Below are 25,297 nucleotides of genomic sequence, written 5' to 3'. Positions count from 1 at the left end.
AAAAGGATGAAAATGAAAAATAAAGGAGAATATCACTTTTACTTTAAGAATTTAACATTATACCATGAACTGCATGTCAACAATAGGGCAAAAATTCGCTTTTATAACTTTAGACACACATCTAGAAAATCAAAAAACAAATTTGAAAAAAACAAAAAATTAAAAAAAAAACACAATTCAATTGGGAAACGCGGGCTGTACGGCCTGGAAACGCGTTTCCGGCCGTACGGCCACGTTTCCGTTTCGGGAAACGTGGCCGTACGGCCGGAAACGCGTTTCCAGGCCGTACGGTACGCGGAAACGCGTTTCGTTTCATTTCCCGGGAGGAAACGACCCCTAGGGCCACGTTTCCTGCAACTTAGCTTCTGGCTATAGTTTATGACAGAATTTGTGTTTCTAGTATGTCTTTCTAGTGTTTCCATAACTTGTTTTCTGCACACGTTCAAAGTATTATAGAAGATTTGGGTAAGAAAAGATTGAGTTTCAATCTCTCTGAAATCCCCTGCAAATTAATAATCGTTTAAAGAGATTAGTATATTGGATTCTCTGTCTGAGTTAGGTCTTCTTTGAATTGATTATTGTTTGTCCTTCTATCTTCTCCTAAATATGTTTTGTCGGGCTGTAGAAATCTTCTATACACATCCAAATTTCCCTATTTGTTAAATAGTCAGGCTGACTGCTCAATTATTAGGAATCTCCTTACATTCTTCTATCATAATCCTTGAAAAGCTAAGTCATTATGTCAGGCTAGAAGTTGACACTTTGAAAAGGGACCCAGTGAGAGAGGCCTTTAATCATGAATAGGGATTGTCATTGATCGCCAACCACCCCCAATTAAAACCATAAATCTGGCCATTGTGATTCAAAGCCTATTGTTCAGTGACAGGTCAACAGCGTTAAACAAAACCTCGTAACAACTTAGGGAGCCCCCTCTGGTTCAAGGGCCAGCTTGAACCTAAAGGCTGGTTGAGATGGTTTCCTGGCGTAGTTTTTGCAGCCAAGGACTGCCTACGGAAAACACGTACAACAAGTTATACCCAGCAATATATGGTGACGACCATAACATATACTAAACAATGGGTTTGCAAAATCTGGAAGTATACAGCACAACAAACCAACAACTAGCATTTTAAAATAGCAATTACTGGCGTTTATTGATCGGTGGTGGTGAGTTTTGTTGATGGGTCAGCATCCAAATATCACTAAACGTTAGACAGTGGTCAGTTCAGCAGACCAGCTAATATTAAATGTTTGTCGACGATTGATACAAATCATTAACAGGCGGTTCCAAAACCGGTAGTCGAAGGCCTAAACTGTGTGACAACTTGGCGTAATAACTAGTAGCGGTTAAAAATTTTAATATATATTATAATTGGTTAAATATAACAGTTGGTAATATAAAACAAAGGTCCTGGAGCTTAACCCTCGACCGGCCTCCAACCATTTGCCTTGTATAATGTGTCACCAACCAATGCGCCAACGGGGGCCATTGGAAACTCCACCCGGCCACAACTTATTTAAACTTTGTTATTCCATTTGACGAAGGAGGACCAAATAGAGCCATGAGTGGGCCGAGGGCCATAGAACTCAGATAGGCAAAACTCGGACCTGGTGGAACCTTGCCCATGGCGGAACCTTGCATGGGCACGAATTTCAAGAAAGCATATTCCAAGGGAATAATCCTAGAATATTTTTTTATGCTATTGAGGAATCTTGAAGATTCCCTAGGGGGTCTAGGGATGACAGTGGCAGAATATTCCTGAGTTCATACTCATTTTATCATAATTTCGCAAGGATCTCAACGGTGCACCTTGCCTTTTGCATTTGAGCAACAGATCTCAGGAGTCATGGCAGAAACCCGCATTCTTCATTAATAGTTGGGCACAAAGTTCGAGACAGTAATGCACCTCTCAAAAGTGGGTCTTGTTTATAGTCAGAAGTCTCAAAAGGATGGGACGGAGTTGTTGGTGATGTGGTTGTTGTTTTTTGAGCAGTGGAACTTCAAGTCACTCCCAGGATTGGAGGTATAATGATGTATTTTTCCATGTACTTGCCTTTCTTTTTGCTAAGATGAATGAAGTGGCCTCCCCACAATTGAGGCAGGGCCTGGAGACATAATCCACACTGGATGAACTCCATTATCAAACTTTTGTGTGCATTGTCTTTATAGTCTCTTTTATGTTGCTTCTTCTTTAAGTATTTGCATATGGTTTTTCAATGCTCTTTCATGCAATTCCGCTAACATCAACCGAAGAAAAGATCTTGGATAATGCTCGTATCGGAGGAATACTGGATCACAAGCCCTGAAAAAATTACAGAAGCTGCAACTAAGAACTCATGATTGAACCACGGTGTACTTGTTCTAACTGTATGATTAATGAAACCTGGTTCTTTGATTTGTTGCATGTGATGAATTTAATGCAACTAGTTAAATATGCCAATAGTATTTCTATTTATGGTCTGGTTTGGAAGAAAAGGTAATGTTTCTCTAATTTATCGCAAAAAATGTCCGTCATAAGAAGGCAGACAACGTTTCTTTAATAAATGGCAAAATCCGTTCTTCATATATCTGTGAAATCAAAATGTTATTTTTTACTTCTCACACCAAAAAGACTAGTAGCATGTGTTTTTTTGAGGCAACTTTAGCTAGACCTGCTGACACCCATCAGTTTTTGACATACAGAGAGTTGAAAGTACAGTGACCATGCAAAATTCAAATTTATCTTCACACTAGAAAAGGGTTGGGAAATGGCCCAAGCTCAGGCCACTATGTATGATTTACAGGAAAGGAAACCATCAGTTCTTGTAAAGAAAGTTCATAACCTCTAGCACACACAGAATATGTCACATGCCAAGTGCTGGAGATAATATTAAAATCTCTAATTCTGTCGGCCTCAAATAGAGTAAATATGTAAGCATGCAGGAAAACAATTGGAGATTCATTTGGGACACTTATCAAGCTCACATTTCTGGAAGTTCACTTCTTACACATTGAGCTTGTATGAGTAATGAATAGCTCCCTAAAAGTTTGTAAGGATTTGTAAACCCTCACTTCCAGTTCCAAAGAAATGCATGTAATGCAGCTGGAGTGAGCACTCCGGGCAAGTATTACCACTACTATCACGATAAGAAAGAATGGTATCAATACTGCAGCAGGCTAGCACAGGGATTTGAATAAAAGAATATACAGGACTGCAAGTGATGTTAAAAAGTTCAGATTGAAAACTTTAACCAGTATAAACTGTGAATAGGTTAAGTCCCTTATATCTGCAGATTCAGTTTACTCAAAGTTATTGGAGGGATAATAATACAGAAGGTACTATCAGTTATGCCACAAAAGGTAAGGATAAAAGTAATCGTGATAATTAGGATAGAAGTAGCCTTTGAAGTCTCACACTAATTGTGTAAACAATGAAAAGTTTCATCCTTGAAACATTTGTTAGTTGAATCCACAGTTCCACACTAATTGTGTAAACAATGAAAAATTTCATCCTTGAAACACTTGTTAGTTGAATCCACAGTTCCACAATAATTGTGTAAACAATGAAAAAATTTATCCTTGAAACATTTGCTAGTGGAATACAATACATATTGACATAAATTATATGAATGGAAAAAACATCATCTTTGACTGAATCTTTTATTTAGGTTGCTTAGCTATGAACATGCTACACAGAAAATAGATTTATTTAAGATAAAAGCTCAAAGGGAAGGTTGTAACGCACTCAACAATGTCACGGGCATCATCAAGTGTATAGCGCTCCCAGCTTGTATAAGAACCTCTCCAAAGTTCAGGGTATGAAGGAACCTCCAGAGGGAATGATTCCTCATCGATGATGTGCCAATGCAAGACATTCTGCCATCCATGAAACCAATTTTAATTTTACCAGTTTTTCTTCTGGCAAATTCCTGAGATATTATGCAGGATAATCACTGGAAATTTTTCAGACGCACGTAATGCTATTATCATGCTCAGTTAACGAAATTTTTAGAGAATGCTATTTTTCTCAAGATATTTCATAAGATACATAAGGCAGCCTGACATGGATTTACAAGTTTAGCTTATGACATGGACTCAATTATTAGATATTTGGAGAATGCTATTTTTCCCTTAACATATGTCACAAGATACATAAGAAGGCCTGACACTGACTTACAAGTTTAGCATATGACATGGACTCAATTATTTGTTTGATAATCTCCACTGGTTGATAATGCCGTGAAGTATCTACAGAAGCAAAGAACTCCAAAGGTTACATCTATAATTTAGGGTAGACAATCCAAAGGCAATATAAGATACACCCATGAATGATACTCTATCCATTAAACTATCATATGGACATAACTGCTCACCAATAAGTAGTCCACGAAATCCAAATCGAGGCTCATCTTGGATAACCCAAGGCGCATTAGATATTTCCACGTTCTTTGTCATAAAGTTGAATACACATAATTGACTGAATGTCTGAAAAATAGTTCACAATTAAACATATAGAATGGAGATCCACCTAATCAAAACATTGTAATCTTAGAAACACAATAAAAGCACCAAAAGATCACTTGATAATATCTAGAATCTAGATTGCTATATTAAAGAAACAGCACAAACAAAATATCTAAAAAAGCCTTCAAAGCTATGTCACTAGTAAGGCAACACTGCTTAAGATTTGTCCACCAAGCAATACTGACAATTGAAATACAAATTACTATCTTTGTACCATCAAGAAAAATAAATGAAAATGTATCGTGCAAAACCTGAAGACACTAAAATACCATGTTAACAGACCAACTCATGTATAGATTATGATACACGTAATGATTCAAGAAATCCATAAGGTAATTTATATATTTGAATGTAGTATACGAAATCTTATCCCATGATGGCCAGTATACATTACCTCTAAACCACGCAATGCACCATATACGGTCTTTGCCTGCAAAAAAACATAGACATTAGTATTGCCAGAGTAAACAAAAGTAGTCTATTTTCAACACCTACAAGCAAATATAAATCAATACAACTTAACAAGAAAGTAAAATTAAATCCGACAAGGTGAAATGTATTCTCTATTCTCACTGTCACAGTTAGCAAAAATATTGTCTTTAAAGCTATAAAATATTCATAAAAGATAGTTAACATAGGGCACAGGTATTAAGATTCAAATCATTCATAGCAAAGGAGAAATAAACTTATTGGACTTTAATCACATTAATAGTTCTGTTGAGATGCAGTAAAAATGGAACAGAAGACTCAGAAAGTACAGCAGTGATTTATTTATATATATTATTAATGATTGAAAAGATGATTTACAGAATGAAAAGCCCTGGCTTAAATACAGCCTTGGGTGCCTCTTGGTGAATGGGCATGATCTTTGATCATGCCCTTTGCCTAATAAACTATTAATTACAAATAACTAATTTTTTATATAACATTGCCTTCCTCCCAAAAAATGCTTTGTCCTCAAAGCATACGTAACGACGGATGTTGTTGACGAAATGCTTCAGTCTCCCAAGAAGCTTCTTCTTCTGGTAAGTCCTTCCACTTGATCAAGTATTCCTTGATTACACGAGATCGGAGCTTCTTTTCCCTGGTGGATATGATACCTTCTAGCTCTAAAATGACTCTTCCTTCATCATCTAAAGATGGAAGCATTGTTTGTGCCAATGTTATCAGAACTGAACGGGTCATTGAACCGAAAAACCTTGTGGACTGGGAGCCGGTCGGAACCGAACCAGAATCGGAAAACCAAAAAAAAAAAAAATACCGGTTTATCAAAAACACATAAAATATTCATATTTTAAAGAATAACAGATATATTCATGTGCGTCCATATGAATCCAAACCATTTATACACAAATATGCAAAAGTTCTCATTTATATAGCAAGTAATAGTGCATATAACATAAATAACACTTAGTGGAAAACATCGTTGAACCAAAAATGTTACAAACATCAAGAAGCGGGCTCTAAAAGGCCTTTAGAGTCCAAAATAATGTTGAAATTTGGTACCGGAGGACAGGTGGTTCCCTTAGGCTTTGATCTTTGGCCTAGGGAAAAGTGTCCAAAAGAATTTAATTTTTCTCCTAAAGTGACTTTATAATTTTATAAAGTTAAATCTAATTTAAAAGTGACTTTAAGTGATAAAGTTATTAAGTCTAATTTTAAAGTGACTTTTATAAAGTCAATGAAAAATTAGAAAGGAAAAGTGACTTTGGAAATAAATGACTAAGTGGGTCTTTATTAAAGTGGGGTGAATTAAAAAATAAAAAGTGAGATTTAAATGAGCATTTAATCTCAACCATTGATCTAAATCTATTTCAGCCATTGGATTTAGAGATCACCCAAAAGTCACTTGGATCACCCAAAAGTCACTTGGAGTTATATTAAAGGAGGAAAATGAGGAAAAGGTCATTCATTCTTTCATGAGCAGATTGGGAGAAGGAGAGCAAGAGAGCAAGAGACATTTCTGAGCAGGGAGGAGAAGGAGATAGCAGCTTGGCACACATTCCAAGGCAGCAGTTGAGCAGATTTGTACAGCTGATTCAGCACATAGTGAAAGGCAGATTTTTGCACAAAAATCGAGGAGCAGTTTGCTGATTTTTTCTGCACACAAAACGGAGGTCGTACAGCATTTATTGTTGTCCTGTTTGCTGTAATTTCCAGATTGCTGTGAGGCACATGAAAGGAGATAAGTTGTAAATTTGCTTGCTGATTTTTTGCTGAATAATTCTCACTGTAAAAAGACAATTTTCAGAAATAAAGAAGAGCTCTCAAACTGGTTTTCCCCAAGAGTTGTAGGGGGTTTTCCCAGGGTCAAGTTGACCAAAAATATCAGTGTTTTAATGGCTGTTTTTAATTGCTGATTTTTAATTCTGCAATTTCCAGCATTCTGAAAAATTTCCAGAATTTGTGTTTTCAGCAATATTTATTTTTTTCAGTCTGTTAAATGTATGGTTATGGGAATGGGCATTTAACTACATGGGAGAAATAAGGAGAAACTGAAAACCGGGGTGGGAAAACAGAAATTTTTACATGGTATCAGAGTTTGAGTGCTGAAGGGCAGTTTGGGACAGCGAAAAAGAAAAATTACAGTTGCTGATTTTTCACTCAGAAAATTCCAGCAAGCTGATTTTTTCATAAACAGCAGTTTTATCTTTACTACAGCAGTGCTATTTTTCAGTTTTAGGCAATGTTTTACAACTCCGACTCGGACTCCGACTCGGCCGAGGATCGACTCCGACTCCGACTCCGACTCGGTAATGACTCGGCCGGCTCGATTTCAATGACTTGGTCGTTGTAAAAAATACATTAAATATTTATTTTTTTTATAAAAAAACATAATTTTAAATATTTTAAACATAATTTTAAAGATTTTCATTCAAGTTTCCAAACACACAACATTATAATATACATGGAAGACAACATATGATCAAAGTAGGCTCATGAACCAATCCATTATATCAAAATGGTACCCAATGGCAATAGTAAATACATAGTCAACTGTAGTCTGTCATACATGATCAAAGACTCAAGAGTCAAAACAAAATACAAATAACCAAGGAGGCTAGTAGCTACTGCCAGAGGAGCCAAGATCATCTCGACCAATCTCTGGATCATCATCATCAGAGTCAGACAAGGGGCCCCATGGCTCCTCCTCATCATCATCGTCTCCAACTGCAACTGTAGAAGTGGTGCCAGTACCACTAGGCTGTGCAGCAGATGCAAGCTGAGATAGAGTACAAATGAGGCTGCGCTTCTGTCGTGGCTGAGCAGAGGAAGGCGAAGCACCTACAACTGGAGTCCTACTAGCTGGCTGTGAGACTGAGGCTGGTGGATCGGGATCTGCATTCAACTGAACAGGCTGCAGTGGATGTTCAACATCAAGTTGATCAATCTCAAGATCCTCATCAGGATCAAACTCTGGTAGACGACTCTCCACTACCCAATCTGATGTTGGATCAATGTCTTCCAACACAATGGGATCTGAATCAGGTCTTTTGTTCAGCAATTGGTTCCGTCTGAGCCGAAGGTTGTATTGGACAAAAACTAGATCATTCAACCGTTTTTGCTCCAAACGGTTTCTCTTCTTTGTGTGAATCCTCTCAAAGACAGACCAATTGCGCTCACACCCAGATGCACTGCAAGTTTGACTCAAAATACGAATTGCAAACCTTTGCAATTCAGGGCACTGGCCACCAAAGGCCTCCCACCATTGTGCTGCAAAAAACATAGGAGTGTAATGAATTATGAGTTAGATGAAGGCTGAAGCTCAACAAAATTACAAATTATATCTAACTTTCAAATTATAAATGATTTAACAAACTTTAATAAAAAAAGTAAAACCATTAAGAAATTGAAAATTGAAATTTTTGTTTACCTGGCTCATCTGCTTCTCTTGCAATCTTTGCTAGGTTCTTCCCAAAGGTACCTGTTGCATTGCTGAAGGATGTGACCTGCTGATGTATCAGCAGCCGATCAGACTCCAATGGGACCATGCGCTCAATGCAATCAACCAGTCCATCTCTGACCTCCCCCCTCAAAGCTCCTGACTCCTTAGCTTTATAATGATACCGTGGGTTCAAAAAATACCCAGCTACATGTATAGGGCGATGGAGTTGATTGTTCCATCTTTCATCAATGATTGCCCAAATGGGCCCATACTTTGCCACTCTATCCTTGTATGTTGTCTTTATTTGCTCCTTTGCTTGATCCATAGCCTCATAAATGAAGCCCATAGCCAACCTTTCCCCATCCACCAACCGCAACACCTTAACTAGTGGCTCAGCAAGCTTCACAATCTCTGTTGCCTTTCTCCAAAAAGTTTCATCATGGACTTTCCTTTTCAATTCTCTGCCTTCTGGTTTGTTAGACCAACTGCTTTGATTCCATTCATCACTGGAAAACATCTTTTGCAAGTTTCTATGTTGGGAAAGCATAGATTGCAATGTCAAAAAATGTGTAGCAAATCTAGTGATGGCAGGCCTAATAATATCCTTGCCTCCAGTGTGTTTCCTCATGAGACTCAAAACCAGTGTATGATTGTAGATAAATTTTGTTATGCTTTTGGCATTATCTACAGTGTTTCTGACCCAATCTAATTTTCCAATATCCTCAAGCATGAGGTCTATGCAATGTGCAGCGCATGGGGTCCAAAAGATGGTCTTGTGTTTTTCCTCTAACAGTGTACCAGCAAGAACATAGTTAGAGGCATTGTCTGTGATGATTTGAACAACATTAGCCACCCCCACATCCTCAATAACCTCATCCAATAGCTGAAACAACAAGTGGCCATCTTTTACCTTATCAGATGCATCAACTGATTTTAACAACATGGTTCCCTGTGGGCAGAAAACAAGAAAGTTTATGATGGTACGGTTTCTTTGATCAGTCCATCCATCTGACATGATGGTACACCCTGTTCTTGCCCATGATTCCTTGAAATCTTGCAAATACTCATTAATTGATTGAATTTCTTTCTGCAAACGAAACCCCCTTAGCTCTTGCATAGTAGGGCCTTTGAAGCCTTTTCCAGCAGCATGTATGGCCTCAAACATAGGCTCATAATATGGTGAACGAGCAGCATTAAAGGGGATATCAGCATCATACCACCATCTAGCTATGTAGTCACAAGCAGTCTCCCTCAATTCTTTCTTCCAATGGTCATCTAAAGTGGGCTGAGCAAGACCTTTACTAATACTAACTTCAGGACCATGTGCATCTGATGGAGAGGAGCCTGAGTGAGTGAAAAAACTTTTGATAGTCCCATCACCCTTCATTCTACCCTTTCCCTTATCTTGAACAGAAGCAAAAGAGGGAGGAACATAACGGAAAGGGTTTGATGCATCAGTTTGAGGGATAGAGGAAGAACCCTCAAACTCATAGTGGGGGTTGGCAGCCATCATTCTTTGTATCTCCCTCTTCCTCCCAATTTCAGCCTGTATCTCTTTTTGCCTAGTCTTTTCTTCTTTAAATTTTTCAAAGCTTTCCACCAAATTCTTTATAATCTCCCCAATTTGATCAGAGGGACATGCAGTAATTTGGCCTTTAATCCCTGCCAAGTGTTGTTTCAGCCTATGAATCCCCCCAGGACCTGACTTAATTTTCCTATGGCAAAACTTGCAACACATCTCACTATCAACCATTTCAACATATGCCCAAGCAGGATCTTTTGCTCTAGGTGCCATTTTTTGACTAGGAAAACAATCTGAAAATGAAAAAAAAAAAAATGATTCAATGTTCATTTATTTGACTAAAAACACTCTCTAAGCTATCTTGATATGCACCTAAAATTTACTAAGTAAAAACAGATTTATAGAGGTGGAAAAAAATACCTCCAGGCACAAACTGCCTCCTCAAGCTTGCTCCAAGAATCAGCTCCTCAATGCTGCTCCAAATGGCTGCCCAAGAAGCTCCTCACTCCAGCTACAATGCTCCTCCAAGACTCCTCATTGCTGCTCCAAAACAAGCTCAAGAACTGCTCACTAACTCTCAAAGAAGACTCTCACTCAAATGCATAAGACTGTTGTGAGTGAAATGAGAGCATTTGGCTGTCTTAAATAGAGTTTGGGAGGGGGAAATGGACCCCAAAAGCATTTAACAATCTACCATTACCCTTTGGAATCCACAAACCCTACTTAACTTTACCAAAAAACAGCAAAAAAGTGAATTTAATTCATAAAATACGCTGCCCAGCCGTGCTTTTAATGACTCGGCCGAGTCAATACGGACCCGGCCGGGTTGACCGAGTCAGCTATGACTCGGCCGAGTCATTGGATGACTCGGCCGAGTCATAGCTGACTCGGTCAGCCGAGCCGGGTTGCTGGCCGGGTCAGTGTTTTGGGGTTTGACTCGGTCCGAAACGGCCGTTTCGGTTTCAACTCGGCCGAGTTGTAAAACAGAGGTTTTAGGACAGCAGCATGTCATTGGGATTGAGGGTGGAGGATAGGCTGGATGGGCATATAAATTACAGCGTTTGGAAGGAGAGAATGCAGAGTATCTTTGAGGAGGCAGAAATCTGGGATATCATGGTGCATACCGCACAGAACCCTGTTGTTGTGCCCACTGATGTTACTCGGTTGGCTGAGTATAAAAAGAAGAACAATAAGGGTAAGAGGTTGATTCTAGACGGAATCAAAGACCATTGCATTCCTCATGTGAGAGGAAAGAGCAATGCCCATGAGATGTGGACAGCATTGTCCAATCTCTACCAGAGTACCAATGAGAACCGGAAGATGGTCCTGAAGGAGAAGCTGAAGAACATTAAGATGGGGAATGATAGTGCAGCTGGATATCTCACAAAGATTACCAATGTGAGAGATGAGTTGGCAGCGATTCGAGAGGCCATTCCATCCACTGAGTTGGTGCGGATTGCAGTGAATGGCCTCCCCCGTTCATGGTTGAACTTTGCTGATGGGGTTTGTGCACGTGAGACCCTTCCCACATGGGAGAGGTTTTGAGATGATTGTATTCAGACAGAGATCAGGAAAGGACAGCTTGGGGCAGCCAAGCCAGTTGAGCAGGATGAGGACGTAGCACTAGTGGCAGGAGGCAAGAAAGGCAAAGGGAAGAAGCAGGCTTCCACAAGCGGTGGTGGGGGCAAAGGCAAAGGTAAAGGTAAACAGGGGAACACACAAAAGGACTATTCCAAGGTGAAGTGTTGGAATTGTCAAAAGATGGGACACTATGCAGTTGTGTGTCCGGAGAAGAAGAAGAAGAAGGGGAAGAACCAGGACGTGGCAGCTTCAGCAGAGATTGAGAACTTTGCAGGTCGTTTTGACCGGGAGTTTGTGTTCACTATGTGTGAGTCCTCTAGTGCAGGATCACCTGCCACACAGGTTCAGAGGGAGCATGCCTTTCCCTCGATTAGCGGAGCATCTTCAGGTATCTGGTATGTGGACAGTGGGGCTTCACGTCATATGACAGGAGTCCGTGAGTACTTCTCAGAGCTTTCAGAGAGTGGCACTGATATTGAGGTAGTACTTGGTGATGACAGAGTTGTTAGAGCAGTCGGGGTGGGGACAGTGACATTTCAGAGGGAGTCCAAACCTCCCTTGAAGGTGTCAGAGGTTCTTTATGTGCCAGGGATGAGGAAGAACCTCATATTCGTCTCAGGTTTGGAGGACAGAGGATATGAGGTACTGTTCAGGGGAGGACAGGTGTTGATGTATCCCAGGGGCACTCCAGCTGATTCAGCTAGAGTGATAGGTGTACGCCATGCAAAGGTGTACAAGTTTGCATTCCAACCCCTTTTGGCATTGAGCAGTAGTACCGACAGCAGAGCTAGCAGTTCTGAGCTGTGTGAGATTTGGCACCGCAGGATGGGACATATGTATCATGGAGCCTTGAGGACATTGCGGGAGATCACTACAGGTGTGCCAGATTTAAATATTGATCACTTTGATACTTGCAGAGGTTGTGCGATGGGCAAGTTTGCCAAATCACCTTTTCCCAGCAGTGACAGCAGAGCGACGGGGATACTTGATTTGATTCATTCCGATGTGAGCGGTCGGATGTCTCATGTTTCCTTGAGTGGATATGAGTACTATGTTTTATTCATTGATGATCACTCCAGGAGGACCTGGATTTATTTTTTGAAGACCAAGAGTGAGGTCTTCAAGCGGTTTCAGGAGTTCAGAGCTCTTGTGGAGACTCAGACAGGTCGAAAGATCAAGTCCTTGAGGTCGGACAATGGAGGAGAGTACACCCTTGGAGAGTTTGTTGACTATTGTGCGGAGGCAGGCATTAGGAGGGAGTTCATTGTTCCTTACAACCCAGAGCAGAACGGGGTTGCGGAGAGGAAGAACAGATCCATCATAGAGGCTGCCAAAGCCATGATACATGATCAGGGGTTGCCATTGTTCTTGTGGGCAGAGGCCTGCAACACAGCTGTTTACTTGCAGAACAGGAGTCCGCATCGTGCTTTGGGGCACATGACTCCGGAGGAGGCTTTCTCTGGGAAGAAGCCTGATATTGGTCATCTTCATATCTTTGGATGCATTACATACTCCTATATACCCAAAGAGAAGAGGACCAAACTAGAGCCCACCGCAGAGAAGGGTATCTTTGTGGGCTACAGTGAGACCTCAAAGGCCTTTCGGATTTACATTCCTGCACAGAGGAGAGTTGTTGTCAGACGGGATGTGAAGTTCGAGGAGGACAGGGCCTTTAGGAGGTCACGGGAGTTAGAGTATCTGGATCAGCCAGACCCTCAGCAGCAGTTGAGTCAGTCGCAAGGATCCAGTGGGCAGGGATCAGGAGGATCCGGAGGTACATCTATGAGGATGTCAGGTCCATCAGTGAGCAGTGGCTCGCCGAGCCAGAGGGGTGGTGCTCCGGGCAGCATGCAGAGCAGTTCACAGAGCAGTTCACTAGGGAGTCCACTGATGGACAGTTCACACGGTACCTCAGCTTCTACAGGTTCAGGTGCAGGCAGGAGGACAGCAGACAGACAGTCAGGAGTTCAGGCTACTGATGGTGATGAGGAGGAGGAGTTTCATTCTCCTATGGGAGAAGCATGCTCAGGGAAGAGGAAGCCCAAGTGGCTTCAGGACACCTTGAGAGATGCCACATCTGTTGCTGAGCCGAAGAGGCCGGTCAGAGAGAGTAGACCACCTGAGAGGTTTTGTAGTTATATGGCGATGGTTACCAGCATCCTTGACTCTGAGCCTTCTAGCTATGAGGAGGCAGCTAGCCAGCAGGTCTGGAGAGAGGCCATGCAGGAGGAGTATTCTTCTATCATGAAGAATGATGTTTGGGAGGTGGTGCCGAGGCCTGAGGGCAAATCCGTGGTTACTTCCAGATGGCTTTACAAGGTAAAGCATGCTGCAGATGGCAGCATTGAGAAATTCAAAGCGAGATTTGTGGCTAGAGGGTTCTCCCAGGTAGAGGGAGTTGATTATGAGGAGACCTTCGCTCCCGTGGCTCGATATACTTCGATCCGCTCCATTATATCGATAGCAGCAGAGATGGGTTGGAAGATCCACCAGATGGATGTGAAGACCGCATTTCTCAATGGCTTCATACAGGAGGAGGTGTACATTGAGCAGCCACAGGGCTTTGAGGTGCATGGGAAGGAGTCCCATGTGTGCAGATTGAAGAAGGCCCTTTATGGCCTGAAGCAAGCTCCCAGAGCTTGGTACTCCAGGATAGATGCATACTTGCAGGGGATGGGTTTCACAAAGAGTGAGGCAGATCCGAACCTTTACTTTATTGTGATTGGTGAGGAGCCTCTCATTCTGGTGCTGTATGTGGATGACTTGATCATTACAGGTGCAGAGAGACTCATAGAGCACTGCAAGAGAGATCTTGCGGCGGAGTTTGAGATGAAGGACATCGGCTTGATGCATTACTTTTTGGGTTTGGAGGTGTGGCAGGAGGAGGGGCATTTCTTCCTGGGGCAGGGGAAGTATATTGTGGACATCCTTAGCAGATTCCACATGGAGGATTGTAGACCCATGTCGACACCGATGATCACCAACTGGAAGAAGCTTCATGCTTCGGATTCCGAGTTGGTGGATCCCACATTGTACAGGCAGCTGATTGGTTCCTTGATGTATTTGGTCAACACTAGACCAGATATCTGTTTTGCAGTCAACACGATGAGTCAGTTTATGTGTGAGCCTAGGAAGGTTCACTGGGTGGCTGCAAAACACATTTTGCGGTACTTGCAGGGGACAGTGGATTATGGTCTGGACTACAGGCAGGGAGATGGAGTGAGATTGGCAGGATACACTGATTCTGATTGGGCAGGTTGTGCTTCTGATAGGAAGAGCACTTCAGGGTGTTGTTTTGGGTTGGGTTCAGCAGTAGTGTCATGGTTCAGCCGGAAGCAGCAGTCAGTAGCACTGAGTTCAGCGGAAGCAGAGTATATGGCAGCCAGTCTAGCTAGTTGTGAGGCCATCTGGCTTTACAAGATGTTGTTTGGCTTATTTGGTCAGCCGTTGAGACCTTCAGTGATTTACTGTGATAATCAGAGTTGCATTAAACTCACGGAGAATCCAGTATTTCATGACAGATCAAAGCATATCGGGATCAGATATCATTTCATCAGAGACTATGTTCAGAAGGGAGCTGTGAAGCTTGAGTATATTTCCACTGATGAGCAGGTTGCAGATATCCTTACCAAAGCCTTACCACGGGGCAAGCATGTCTACTTCAGAGACAAGATGGGTGTGGTGAGGAACACCTTCCTCGGTAAGAGGGAGTGTTGAAATTTGGTACCGGAGGACAGGTGGTTCCCTTAGGCTTTGATCTTTGGCCTAGGGAAAAGTGTCCAAAAGAATTTAATTTTTCTCCTAAAGTGACTTTATAATTTTATAAAGTTAAATCTAATTTAAAAGTGACTTTAAGTGATAAAGTTATTAAGTCTAATTTTAAAGTGACTTTTATAAAGTCAATGAAAAATTAGAAAGGAAAAGTGACTTTGGAAATAAATGACTAAGTGGGTCTTTATTAAAGTGGGGTGAATTAAAAAATAGAAAGTGAGATTTAAATGAGCATTTAATCTCAACCATTGATCTAAATCTATTTCAGCCATTGGATTTAGAGATCACCCAAAAGTCACTTGGATCACCCAAAAGTCACTTGGAGTTATATTAAAGGAGGAAAAGGAGGAAAAGGTCATTCATTCTTTCATGAGCAGATTGAGAAAAGGAGAGCAAGAGAGCAAGAGAGATTTCTGAGCAGGGAGGAGAAGGAGACAGCAGCTTGGCACACATTCCAAGGCAGCAGTTGAGCAGATTTGTACAACTGATTCAGCACATAGTGAAAGGCAGATTTTTGCACAAAAATCGAGGAGCAGTTTGCTGATTTTTTCTGCACACAAAACGGAGGTCGTACAGCATTTATTGATGTCCTGTTTGCTGTAATTTCCAGATTGCTGTGAGGCACGGGAAAGGAGATAAGTTGTAAATTTGCTTGCTGATTTTTTGCTGAATAATTCTCACTGTAAAAAGACAATTTTCAGAAATAAAGAAGAGCTCTCAAACTGGTTTTCCCCAAGAGTTGTAGGGGGTTTTTCCAGGGTCAAGTTGACCAAAAATATCAGTGTTTTAATGTGTTTTAATGGCTGTTTTTAATTGCTGATTTTTAATTCTGCAATTTCCAGCATTCTGAAAAATTTCCAGAATTTGTGTTTTCAGCAATATTTATTTTTTTCAGTCTGTTAAATGTATGGTTATGGGAATGGGCGTTTAACTACATGGGAGAAATAAGGAGAAACTGAAAACCGGGGTGGGAAAACAGAAATTTTTACAAATAACATGATAGATCATAGTATTATACTACAACCTACAATACTACAAGCTACAGCTACAACAAATCAATGATCAAATCATCAATCATCATCTGATTCATGATCATCCTCCTCATCCTCATTTGAAGAATGAGTAGAATCCAATTCTACGATGGGATTATGGCTTCATTCCCCTGGCCCAGAAGCTGCTACTGGTGCTTCCTATATATCTGCCTCTGCATCTTGTGGAGGTGGTTCCAAGTCCAACCAAGAAAGGTCTTCATTGTCAAATGTTGGTGCTTGACTCTCCACAACCCATTTTGATGTTGGATCAAAGTCACCCAAGACAATGTTGCTTGATTTAAGGGTTTTATTCAACAATTGGTTGCGCCTCAACCTAAGGTAGTACTGAACAAAAACCATGTCATTTAACCGCTTTTTCTCCAAACGGTTCCTCTTCTTAGTGTGTATATGCTCAAACACACTCTCCAACAGCTCTCCAAGACTCCAATCAACTCTTCAAATCTGCAAAAAATCTCCCTCAAAACAACCATGCAAAAAACTCTCTGAATTCTCCTCACCGAACTTAGCTCAAGAATTGCAAGAGACTCGAATGAATAGTGTGAGTGAAATAGAGGGGATGGGGGTGTTTAAATAGCTTTAGGGGGTGCTAGAGTAGCATTACAAACTAGGAAAAATAAAAAATAAAATAAAAAAACAATTTTTTTATGCCCAGGCTGCACAGCAGTGGGCCCTGTGAACTAGTATGGTACCAAACCGGTCGGTTCCACACAAAAACTGGCCGGTTCGGTACCGAACCGGTCATTTCCGGTTTTGCCTCCAAACTGGTCGGACCGGCCGGTTTTGCCGGAACTAGTTCGGTTCCGATAACACTGGTTTGGCTGATTGATGGTCACCAAGTGCCCTTTTAAGGTAGGATACATGGAAGACGTTGTGGACATGACTTTTATCCGAAAGTCTTAAACTATATGCAACTTGGCTAATCTTTTTGTTGATCTGCTCTGGTCCATAGAACTTTGGCGCCAATTTATTTTTTCCTTGTTGTTTTAAGGACAGTTGTTTGTATGGCTGGAGCTTGACAAATACCCATTCTCCAATTTCAAATTCTTTCTCGGTTTTGTTTCAGTCAGCTTGTTGCTTCATACGATTTCTTGCATTATTTAAATTTTCTTTTAGAGTTTGAACGACCTTTTGGGTTTCTTCTAGTTGGTTTTTAACAGTTGGTAGTTTTGTCTGGATGATAGCCAGGTCCTTCCATTTTGGAGGTTTGTACCCATACAGAGCTTGAAACAAAGTCATTTTTGTTGATGTGTGGTAAGTAGAATTGTACCACCATTCAGCGAGATGTAACCACTGAACCCACTTATTTTGTTTGTTTGTAGCGTAACAACGTAGGTAAGCTTCCAAACATTTATTGACAACCTTTGTTTGGCCATCTGTTTGAGGATGGTAAGCAGAACTCATGTTGAGGTAGGTTCCTATATGATTGAATAATTCCTTCCAAAAATTACCCTTAAATTTGGCATCTCTATCGCTCACTATGACCTTTGGAAATCTGTGTAATTTGTAAATATTTTTGCAAAATATCTCAACGATTTGTTTTGTTGAGTCTGATTTCTTCATTGCAATAAAGTGAGCATACTTGGTGAGTCTGTCGACTACTACAAGAATCTTATCCTTACCATCAGATACAGGTAAGCCTTCAATAAAGTCCATTGATATTTCTTCCCATTTCTAATTCGAAATGTTTAAAGGATGTAGTGTGGGTGTCATAATATTTTCACTTCTTTGACATTTATCGCATTCTGCGACATAATTTTGAATATCATTGCTCATTCCCTTCCAAAAGAATGGTTGGTGTGCGTTGTAGTAGGTTTTAAAGTATCCTACATGTCCGGTTGACAGTGAATCATGTGACTCTTTAAGAACCTTGGCTTCAAATTCGAATCTACATTCAGATAAATTTGTCCCTTGTACCATAAAATATCATTCTTCCATTCAAATTTTGAATTCTAAGGAAGATTATTGATTATAGCACTTGTTTCTGGATCTTTTGCATATACACTTTGAATCTCATTAAGCCATTCGGGGACAACCACTGACACTGCGAGTAACAATGGTTCTTCGTCTTTCAGCTACTATGTTATCTTTCCCTTTCTTGTGTAATATATCCATGTCAAAGGTAGCGATTTTTTTATCCATTTTTGGTGTTCTGTAGATAGAGTTTTTTGCTGGGGGAGATGCTGAAGACTATTATGATCAGTTTGTATTAAGAACTTACTTCCCAAGAGATATTGTCTCCATTTGGCTAATGTGTGCATAATAGCAAGCATTTTCTTGTTATATGTAAACTTGAGACGTTCGTGCTTATTGAGCTTTCTGCTTTCAAACACGATTGGATGACCATCCTGCATTAGTACTGCTCCTATGCCAAAACCGGAAGCTTCACATTCAATTACAAATGGTTTTGAAAAGTCTGGAGTTGCCAATACAGGGGCATTAGACATAACTTCCTTCAAATCTTCAAAACACTTTCCTGCTTCATCATTCCATCGAAATGAGTTCTTCTTTAGAAGGTTTGATAGGGGTGCGGTTATATGGGCGTAGTAGTTTTTAAATCTTCGATAATATCCGATCAACCCTAAGAATCCTCTTAGCTTGGAGATATTAGCTGGTTTGGGCCACTCCCTTATAGCCTTGATCTTGTTAGGATCTACTTTAACTCCTTCCTTGGATATTATATGTTCGAGATATTCTACTTCTTCCTTCCCAAAGGTACATTTGGACTTCTTGGCATAGAACTGATGCTCTCCCAATAATGTAAGAACTTTCTCCAAATGTTGTAGGTGCTCCTTCCAAGTTTTACTATAAATTAAAATGTCATCAAAGAACACTAACACAAACTTCCTTAGATATGGACGGAATAACTCATTCATAGTAGCTTGGAATGTTGTTGGTGCATTGGTTAACCCAAAAGGCATTACTTTAAATTCGTAGTGACCTTCATGTGTTTGAAACGCAGTTTTTGGTATGTCTTCCAACCTTATTATGATTTGATAATACCCTAACCTTAAGTCCAATTTTGAGAAGTATTTAGCGCCATGTAGTTCATCCAACATTTCATCGATGAAGGGAATTGGGAATTTGTTTTTAATTGTTATTTTGTTTAGTCCTCAATAATTGATGCATAACTTGAACGATCCATCTTTCTTCCGCACCAATACAACTAGATCAGCATATGGACTTTTACTTTTTGAGATGATGCCACACTTTAAAAGGTCTTGGATGAATCTCTCAATTTCTATTTTTTGATGATGTGGATATCAATACGGTTTGATGTTGATGGGGTTTGATCCTGCTTTGACTTCTATTGTGCGCTCGATTTCTCTATTAGGAGGCATTTTCATGGGCAGGTCTTGGAATACTTTTTCGTACTTCTGAATTAGCTCTTGTACTTCTGGTGCTTCTTCACTAATCAATTTTGAAGTTAACATTTCTAATTGGTGACATTGTACTACATAGGCTAGTGCTCCTCTTCGAATTATTTTCATCATTTGGGATGATGATACGATTTGATTCTCAAGTGCTTGGAACTCGTACAATTTGTATTTCTGCCCTTCCCATTTAAATTTTATAAATTGCTTTTGATGGTTGGCAGAGTAAGTACCAAGGGTCTGTCACCATTGGATACCTAAGACCACATCTACTCCTCTTAATGGTACAGTGTAGAACAGAGATTCTAAGTTAAAGTCTTGAATCTGCGATTTGACTTTATGGCATTTCCCTACTTTTTCAATTTTCTTACCGTTAGCTACCATAACCTTCATGTTGGGCATGGGAAATGTGAAAATGTTGAGTCTCTTCGCCATGGTTGAATCCAAAAAATTGTGGGTGCTACCGGTATCGATCAGAACCATTACATTGTTCTTCTTGATATGTCCTTTTAATTTTAATGTATGGGGCTATGATATACCTGTCATAGCCGATAGTGACACTTGCTAATGCTCTCACCAACTAGTTCTGGAGAGAATTCTAGGGCATCTTCAATTTCTTCTACGTCTAATTCATCACTGTCTGAATCATTAGTTACTTCACACTTATACAGGTTTTTGGTCTCTTTTCCTTTAGCACACCTATGTTTAGGGTCTCATTTTTCGCCACGTCGTTTGTATTTGCCCTCTTTCATCCTTTGCATTTCCACGTTAGATTTTTCTCCTTCACGAAGATGTGGTGAAACATATTTTGTGTTATCCATATTCACGGACTGGGGAAATCTTCGTCTCGAATATACTTTTTCAGCCTTTGACCACAACATCTTTTCAAATTTATTTTGAATAGTTTTTTATTTTTGTCTTGCTACTTTTATCGACATAATGTCATGAAGCTCAAGTTTTGCTCGTATATGGGTTTTAAGTCCGGAGGTGTACGATTGGATTAGACGAGTTTCTGATAATCCAAGTACTCGTGTTGCTAAAGTCTCCCATTCTCGAGTGTATTCATCCACATCTCCTTTTTGTCGCAATCTGGTGAGTGTTGAAAAGAACTCTTCTTCCTTGACACCTTGGAACCTTTTAAAGAACGCATCCTTAAATTTTCTCCAACTAATAGCAAGTGTCATCTTCTTCCACCACATATACCAATTATATGCTTTGCCTTCCATTTTCATGGAAGCATGCCTAATCTTTTCGTCATCATTGTCAATATCGTAAATCTCAAAATATTCTTCTACTTTATTGAGCCAAGCAACGCTGCATTTTTCATTACCGTCGAATTTGGGTAGCTCGATTTTTGCTCTTCGTTGATATGTCGCTAACGGTGGAGCGAAAAAGGGGTATTGATTTGAAAACGACATATTGGTGAATGGATTCCAGAGCTGCTTATTTTGAAAGTTCGTGTTACTATTTTCTTGATTAAGCATGGAAGATGTCTTCGGAGATTCAGGTTTCTCATGTGCGTCTGATGATTTTGACGAATCTAGAGAATTGAGATGTTGAGTAGCCTCATTATTCTGGGGTATTTGATCGGGTGTAATCTTTAGGCTAGTACAAATACAACCCAACATCACCATAGCTTGATCCACCTTAACTGAAAGGTCTGCCTGATCTTTTTTAAATTCATTCTTGTTCTCCTCGAGCTGACTCTTTATTCCATTTGTTGTGTCCTACAGTGTCTCGATTTTGTCACCATGTTCGGTCACCTTAGCCTCAAGTTCTATCAATTTTTTATTGAAATCGGCCATCGACATTGATGCAACCATTGATCGTGTGTGAGGTGGGGTATATTTATCCAGCGTAACTTCTTTTTTTTAATTGACCTAATTTTTATTTTTAATTAATAATTAAATAATTTTTTTAATCACTTTATTTATAACTAAATATTAATTAATATATATAGTTATTTAAATATTAATTATTATATAATCATCTAACAACTAATAATATAACTATATAGTAATTAACATTTAGTTAAGATTACATACACGCAGAGACACAAAAATAAAATGGAACGCAGTCACGAAGGGAGGGTAGCAGTCAAGGAAGTGGCGGAAGAACAACGCGACAGTGCACAGTGATGGGGGTGTTCGGCACAATGGAAGAATCACGGAATAGTGGAGCACGCGGAGAAGAGAAGGGCAGCGATGTGACACGAGGATGTTAAACAGTTCAAACGGCGTATGGAAGTCGGTGGAGGGTATAGTGTATTATAGTGGAACAACAACAAGTGGTTTGGCATACGGTTGAGAAACGGATGGTGAAGGATACAGCGGACACGACAGAGAAATGTCAGTGGAGCATAGGGAGAACAACAGTGGAACCAATTTCCCGAAATGCCTTACTTGGATTTGATACCAAATGGAACAGAAGACTCAAAAAGTACAGCAACGATTTATTTATATATATATATATATTATTAATGATTGAAAAGATGATTTACAGAATGAGAGGCCCTGGCTTAAATACAGCCTTAGGTGCCTCTTGGTGAATGGGCATGATCTTTCCTTTTCCTAATAAACTATTAATTACAAATAACTAATTTTTTTATATAGCAATAAATGATCAAAAACCTTGATGGAATAGTCATATAATAGGAGATAAAAGACATTCTACATAAAACAGATTTCCTTCCAATCTGTTTTGGTCTCTCTTGCTCTGCGGGTAGTGGTTCTCTTCCTACATCATGTCCCTTATATCTTATCCTACCTTATTGTGCTGCAATTCATCTTACTTTACATGTTCTTTTAGAGAGCTCAACTATGTTCCTTGCTTTTATAGGAGATGCTTTCGTACTCCCACATAGTATCTTTTGACTGATGTACTCTTTTAGTCCCATTGACTTACTTATCTTATCAACAGAAAAAATGCTTTTTGGAAGAGCATATGGAGGTTAGATAAGTGAATACCAGTGCCAATTAGTGGTGAGAAAGCTATAGGATTTATATCCATTGTTAAATGTAACCAAGTTGTCTTTCTGTTAATTCTTGAAAACCAAGCTACAGATTTGATGTTCAACAAATATCCATAGAATATAAATGAAAGATGCTTTCTAAACTGATTTGTAATAACCAATGTTGTTAAAAGCGCGATCGGGATTTAATCGGCGCCGGGAAAAAATCGGAAAAATCGTTAAAATCGGGAAAAAATCGGAAAAAATCGGGAAAAAATCGTTTGGCACAAAAATATTCATTTTTTTTCATTTTTTTTCAATTTTTTTAATATCTAAACCATCTACAACATAAAATAAATACATTGACACATAAATATGATAAAAAAACTAATATATAAGATGTTTAATATCATTTCTAGCGCTAAAATCACACATAACATTGAATCATGTCCTGAATAGTAAGTCCTGAGTCCCAACTCAGCCTCAAAATATCAACAAAAAATATGATAATGTATCTCATCATGTCATAATGTCATATACAATAAAATGAAAGTCTAAGACTCTAATCCTATTGATTTCCTCTGCCCCTCTTGCGAGAAAATGTCACTGCTTTCCCTTTCCCCCTAGATGAAGATGCTGGTGCCTGTGGTGGTGGAAATGGCAGTGGAGTCTGACGTGCTCTAGAAGCTGAAGAAGTAGCTGTAGAAGTAGCAGCTACTGTAGGTAGACAGAGACCACGTCCTCTAGTGGTAGCCCGGGTAGGCGGTGTCACCTCCTCCTCCTGCTCCTCCAACTCCTCCTCCTCCTGCTCCTACTCCTGCTCCTCCTCCTCCTCCTCCTCCCCCTCATCCTGCACTAACCAATCCTCAGTGGGATCCATGAGAGGCCTCTCGGTCTCAACCCTCCATTCAGCAGTGGTGTCAATCTCATCCAATGAGATGGCTTCCATATCAGGTGTCTTGTCTAGTTGCCTCACCCACAATCGAAGATTGTAGTAGACATAGACCATGTCATTAAGTCTACGGGACTCCAACCTGTACAAAGTTCATGAAATAATAATTAATAATTAATATTATAAAAAAAAATATTGTTTAATGAATTCAAAAATTTATTTGGAAATTTGCAATATTTTAAATGTTTAAGTGTTAAGTTGTTAACCTATTGCGCTTCTTGTTGTGTATTTTTTCAAATACACTCCAATTGCGCTCACATCCCGAGGAGCTGCATGTTTGGCTGAGGATGCGTATGGCAAGCTTTTGCAAAAGGGGTACTCTGCCACCATACATCTTCCACCATGCGGCTACAACAAAATTACAAATAAACATAAGAAAAAAATGGAATTTGAAGAGACAATGAAATTTGAAACAAAGTTACAAACTAAAAAATACCTGGCATTTTGGCCGTCCTATCAAAGATAGCCATATCAAAGCCAAATGTACCACCTGACATCTGATACGTCTCAATTTGTTTAGAGATCTCCATACGTTGTTCTGGAGTTCTCACCATCTTCTGGACACAGGTTAATAATCCATCCATGATCTCAGCATCAAAATCAAACCCACATGCATAAGAAAATGTAGGGTTCAGGAAAAGCCCAGCAGCATGAATGGGACGATGGAGTGTGTTGTTCCATCGCTCATCAATGACCTTCCATAGAAGGAGTTGTCTCTGGAACCCATCATCTCCCTTGTCATCATAGTAGGACCGAATGGCTTCTTTGGCCCTGTCCATGGCTTCATACAAATAGCCCATTGCGGGCTTCTCACCATCTACCAACCGAAGAACCTTTACCAAAGGTTCAGTGACAGCGCACACTTCCTGCACTCTCGCCCAGAAGTCTTCTTGGTATGAAACAAGTCTGCAGACGGCCTCTCCTTCTGGTTTGCGGCTCATTGGCGAAGAACGCCACTCCTCTGAAAGAAACATTCTCTTCAAATCCCACATAGATTTCAAGAGGGATTGAAGAGATATGAAACTCGTCGCAAACCGTGTAATGGCGGGGCGCACCAACTCTTTGTTGTTGGTGCATTTTCTCATCAAGCTAAGCACAGATGTGTGATTGTAAATAAATTTTGTGATGCTTTTTGATGAGTCAACAGTCTCTTTGACAAAGGGAATTTTCCCTATGTCCTCTAACATCAAATCAATACAATGGGCAGCACAAGGTGTCCAAAATAAAGTAGGATGCCTGTCCATAAGCATTCTACCAGCAGCAACATAATTTGCAGCGTTGTCCGTTATGACTTGGACAACATTTTCTGCACCCACCTCCAAAATAAACACATCCAGCAAATCACATAAATTTTTTGCATCTTTGATTTGATGAGTTGCATCAATAGATTTGATAAACATAGTCCCCCTGGGACAACTAACCAAGAAGTTTATAAGGGTTCTCCCCTTTTGGTCAGTCCAACCATCTGACATAACAGTGCATCCTGTTTGTGCCCAGAATTCCCTAAAATCCTCCAATCTTTGGGTGCAGTCACGCTTTTCATCTTGAAGAAGCCGGCCTCTGAAATCATGAAGAGAAGGGATTTTGTACCCCGAGCCAACACTGGCAATAGCATCAACAGTAGGTTGGAAAAATGGATTATTCCTTACAATGCTGAAAGGAATATCACTCCAGAGGAGAAATTTTGTCATCAACTTGTCAGCTTGTT

At 40.0% G+C, this 25,297-nt stretch overlaps 2 protein-coding genes across 3 annotated transcripts in view; both read right to left on the bottom strand.

Moving 5' to 3' along the window:
- Nucleotides 1–25,297, bottom strand: part of HEXO1 (beta-hexosaminidase 1) — a 408,446-nt gene that overhangs the window by 302,188 nt on the left and 80,961 nt on the right. For both annotated transcript variants that reach the window (XM_089424437.1, XM_089424438.1), the window contains 4 exons: nucleotides 4,899–4,934; nucleotides 4,354–4,465; nucleotides 4,158–4,228; nucleotides 3,726–3,856 (listed from right to left, as the gene is read on the bottom strand). In XM_089424437.1, the coding sequence (XP_089280563.1) occupies nucleotides 3,726–3,856; nucleotides 4,158–4,228; nucleotides 4,354–4,465; nucleotides 4,899–4,934 (350 nt within the window). The remainder of the gene's footprint in view (nucleotides 1–3,725; nucleotides 3,857–4,157; nucleotides 4,229–4,353; nucleotides 4,466–4,898; nucleotides 4,935–25,297) is intronic.
- LOC149172856 (uncharacterized) lies at nucleotides 22,949–24,050 on the bottom strand. Its single transcript, XM_089427812.1, has 2 exons — nucleotides 23,796–24,050; nucleotides 22,949–23,671 (listed from the first exon to the last, which is right to left on the bottom strand). The coding sequence occupies exons 1-2, from the start codon at nucleotides 23,960–23,962 to the stop codon at nucleotides 23,449–23,451; spliced, it is 390 nt and encodes a 129-aa protein (XP_089283938.1). The 5' UTR covers nucleotides 23,963–24,050; the 3' UTR covers nucleotides 22,949–23,448.

This window comes from Pinus tabuliformis, chromosome 4_2 (assembly GCF_031772625.1).
Source record: "Pinus tabuliformis cultivar Carrire ecotype Pingquan chromosome 4_2, CPIR1, whole genome shotgun sequence".
Taxonomy (NCBI): domain Eukaryota; kingdom Viridiplantae; phylum Streptophyta; class Pinopsida; order Pinales; family Pinaceae; genus Pinus; species Pinus tabuliformis.
This window is presented reverse-complemented; position numbering and strand designations above follow the sequence as displayed.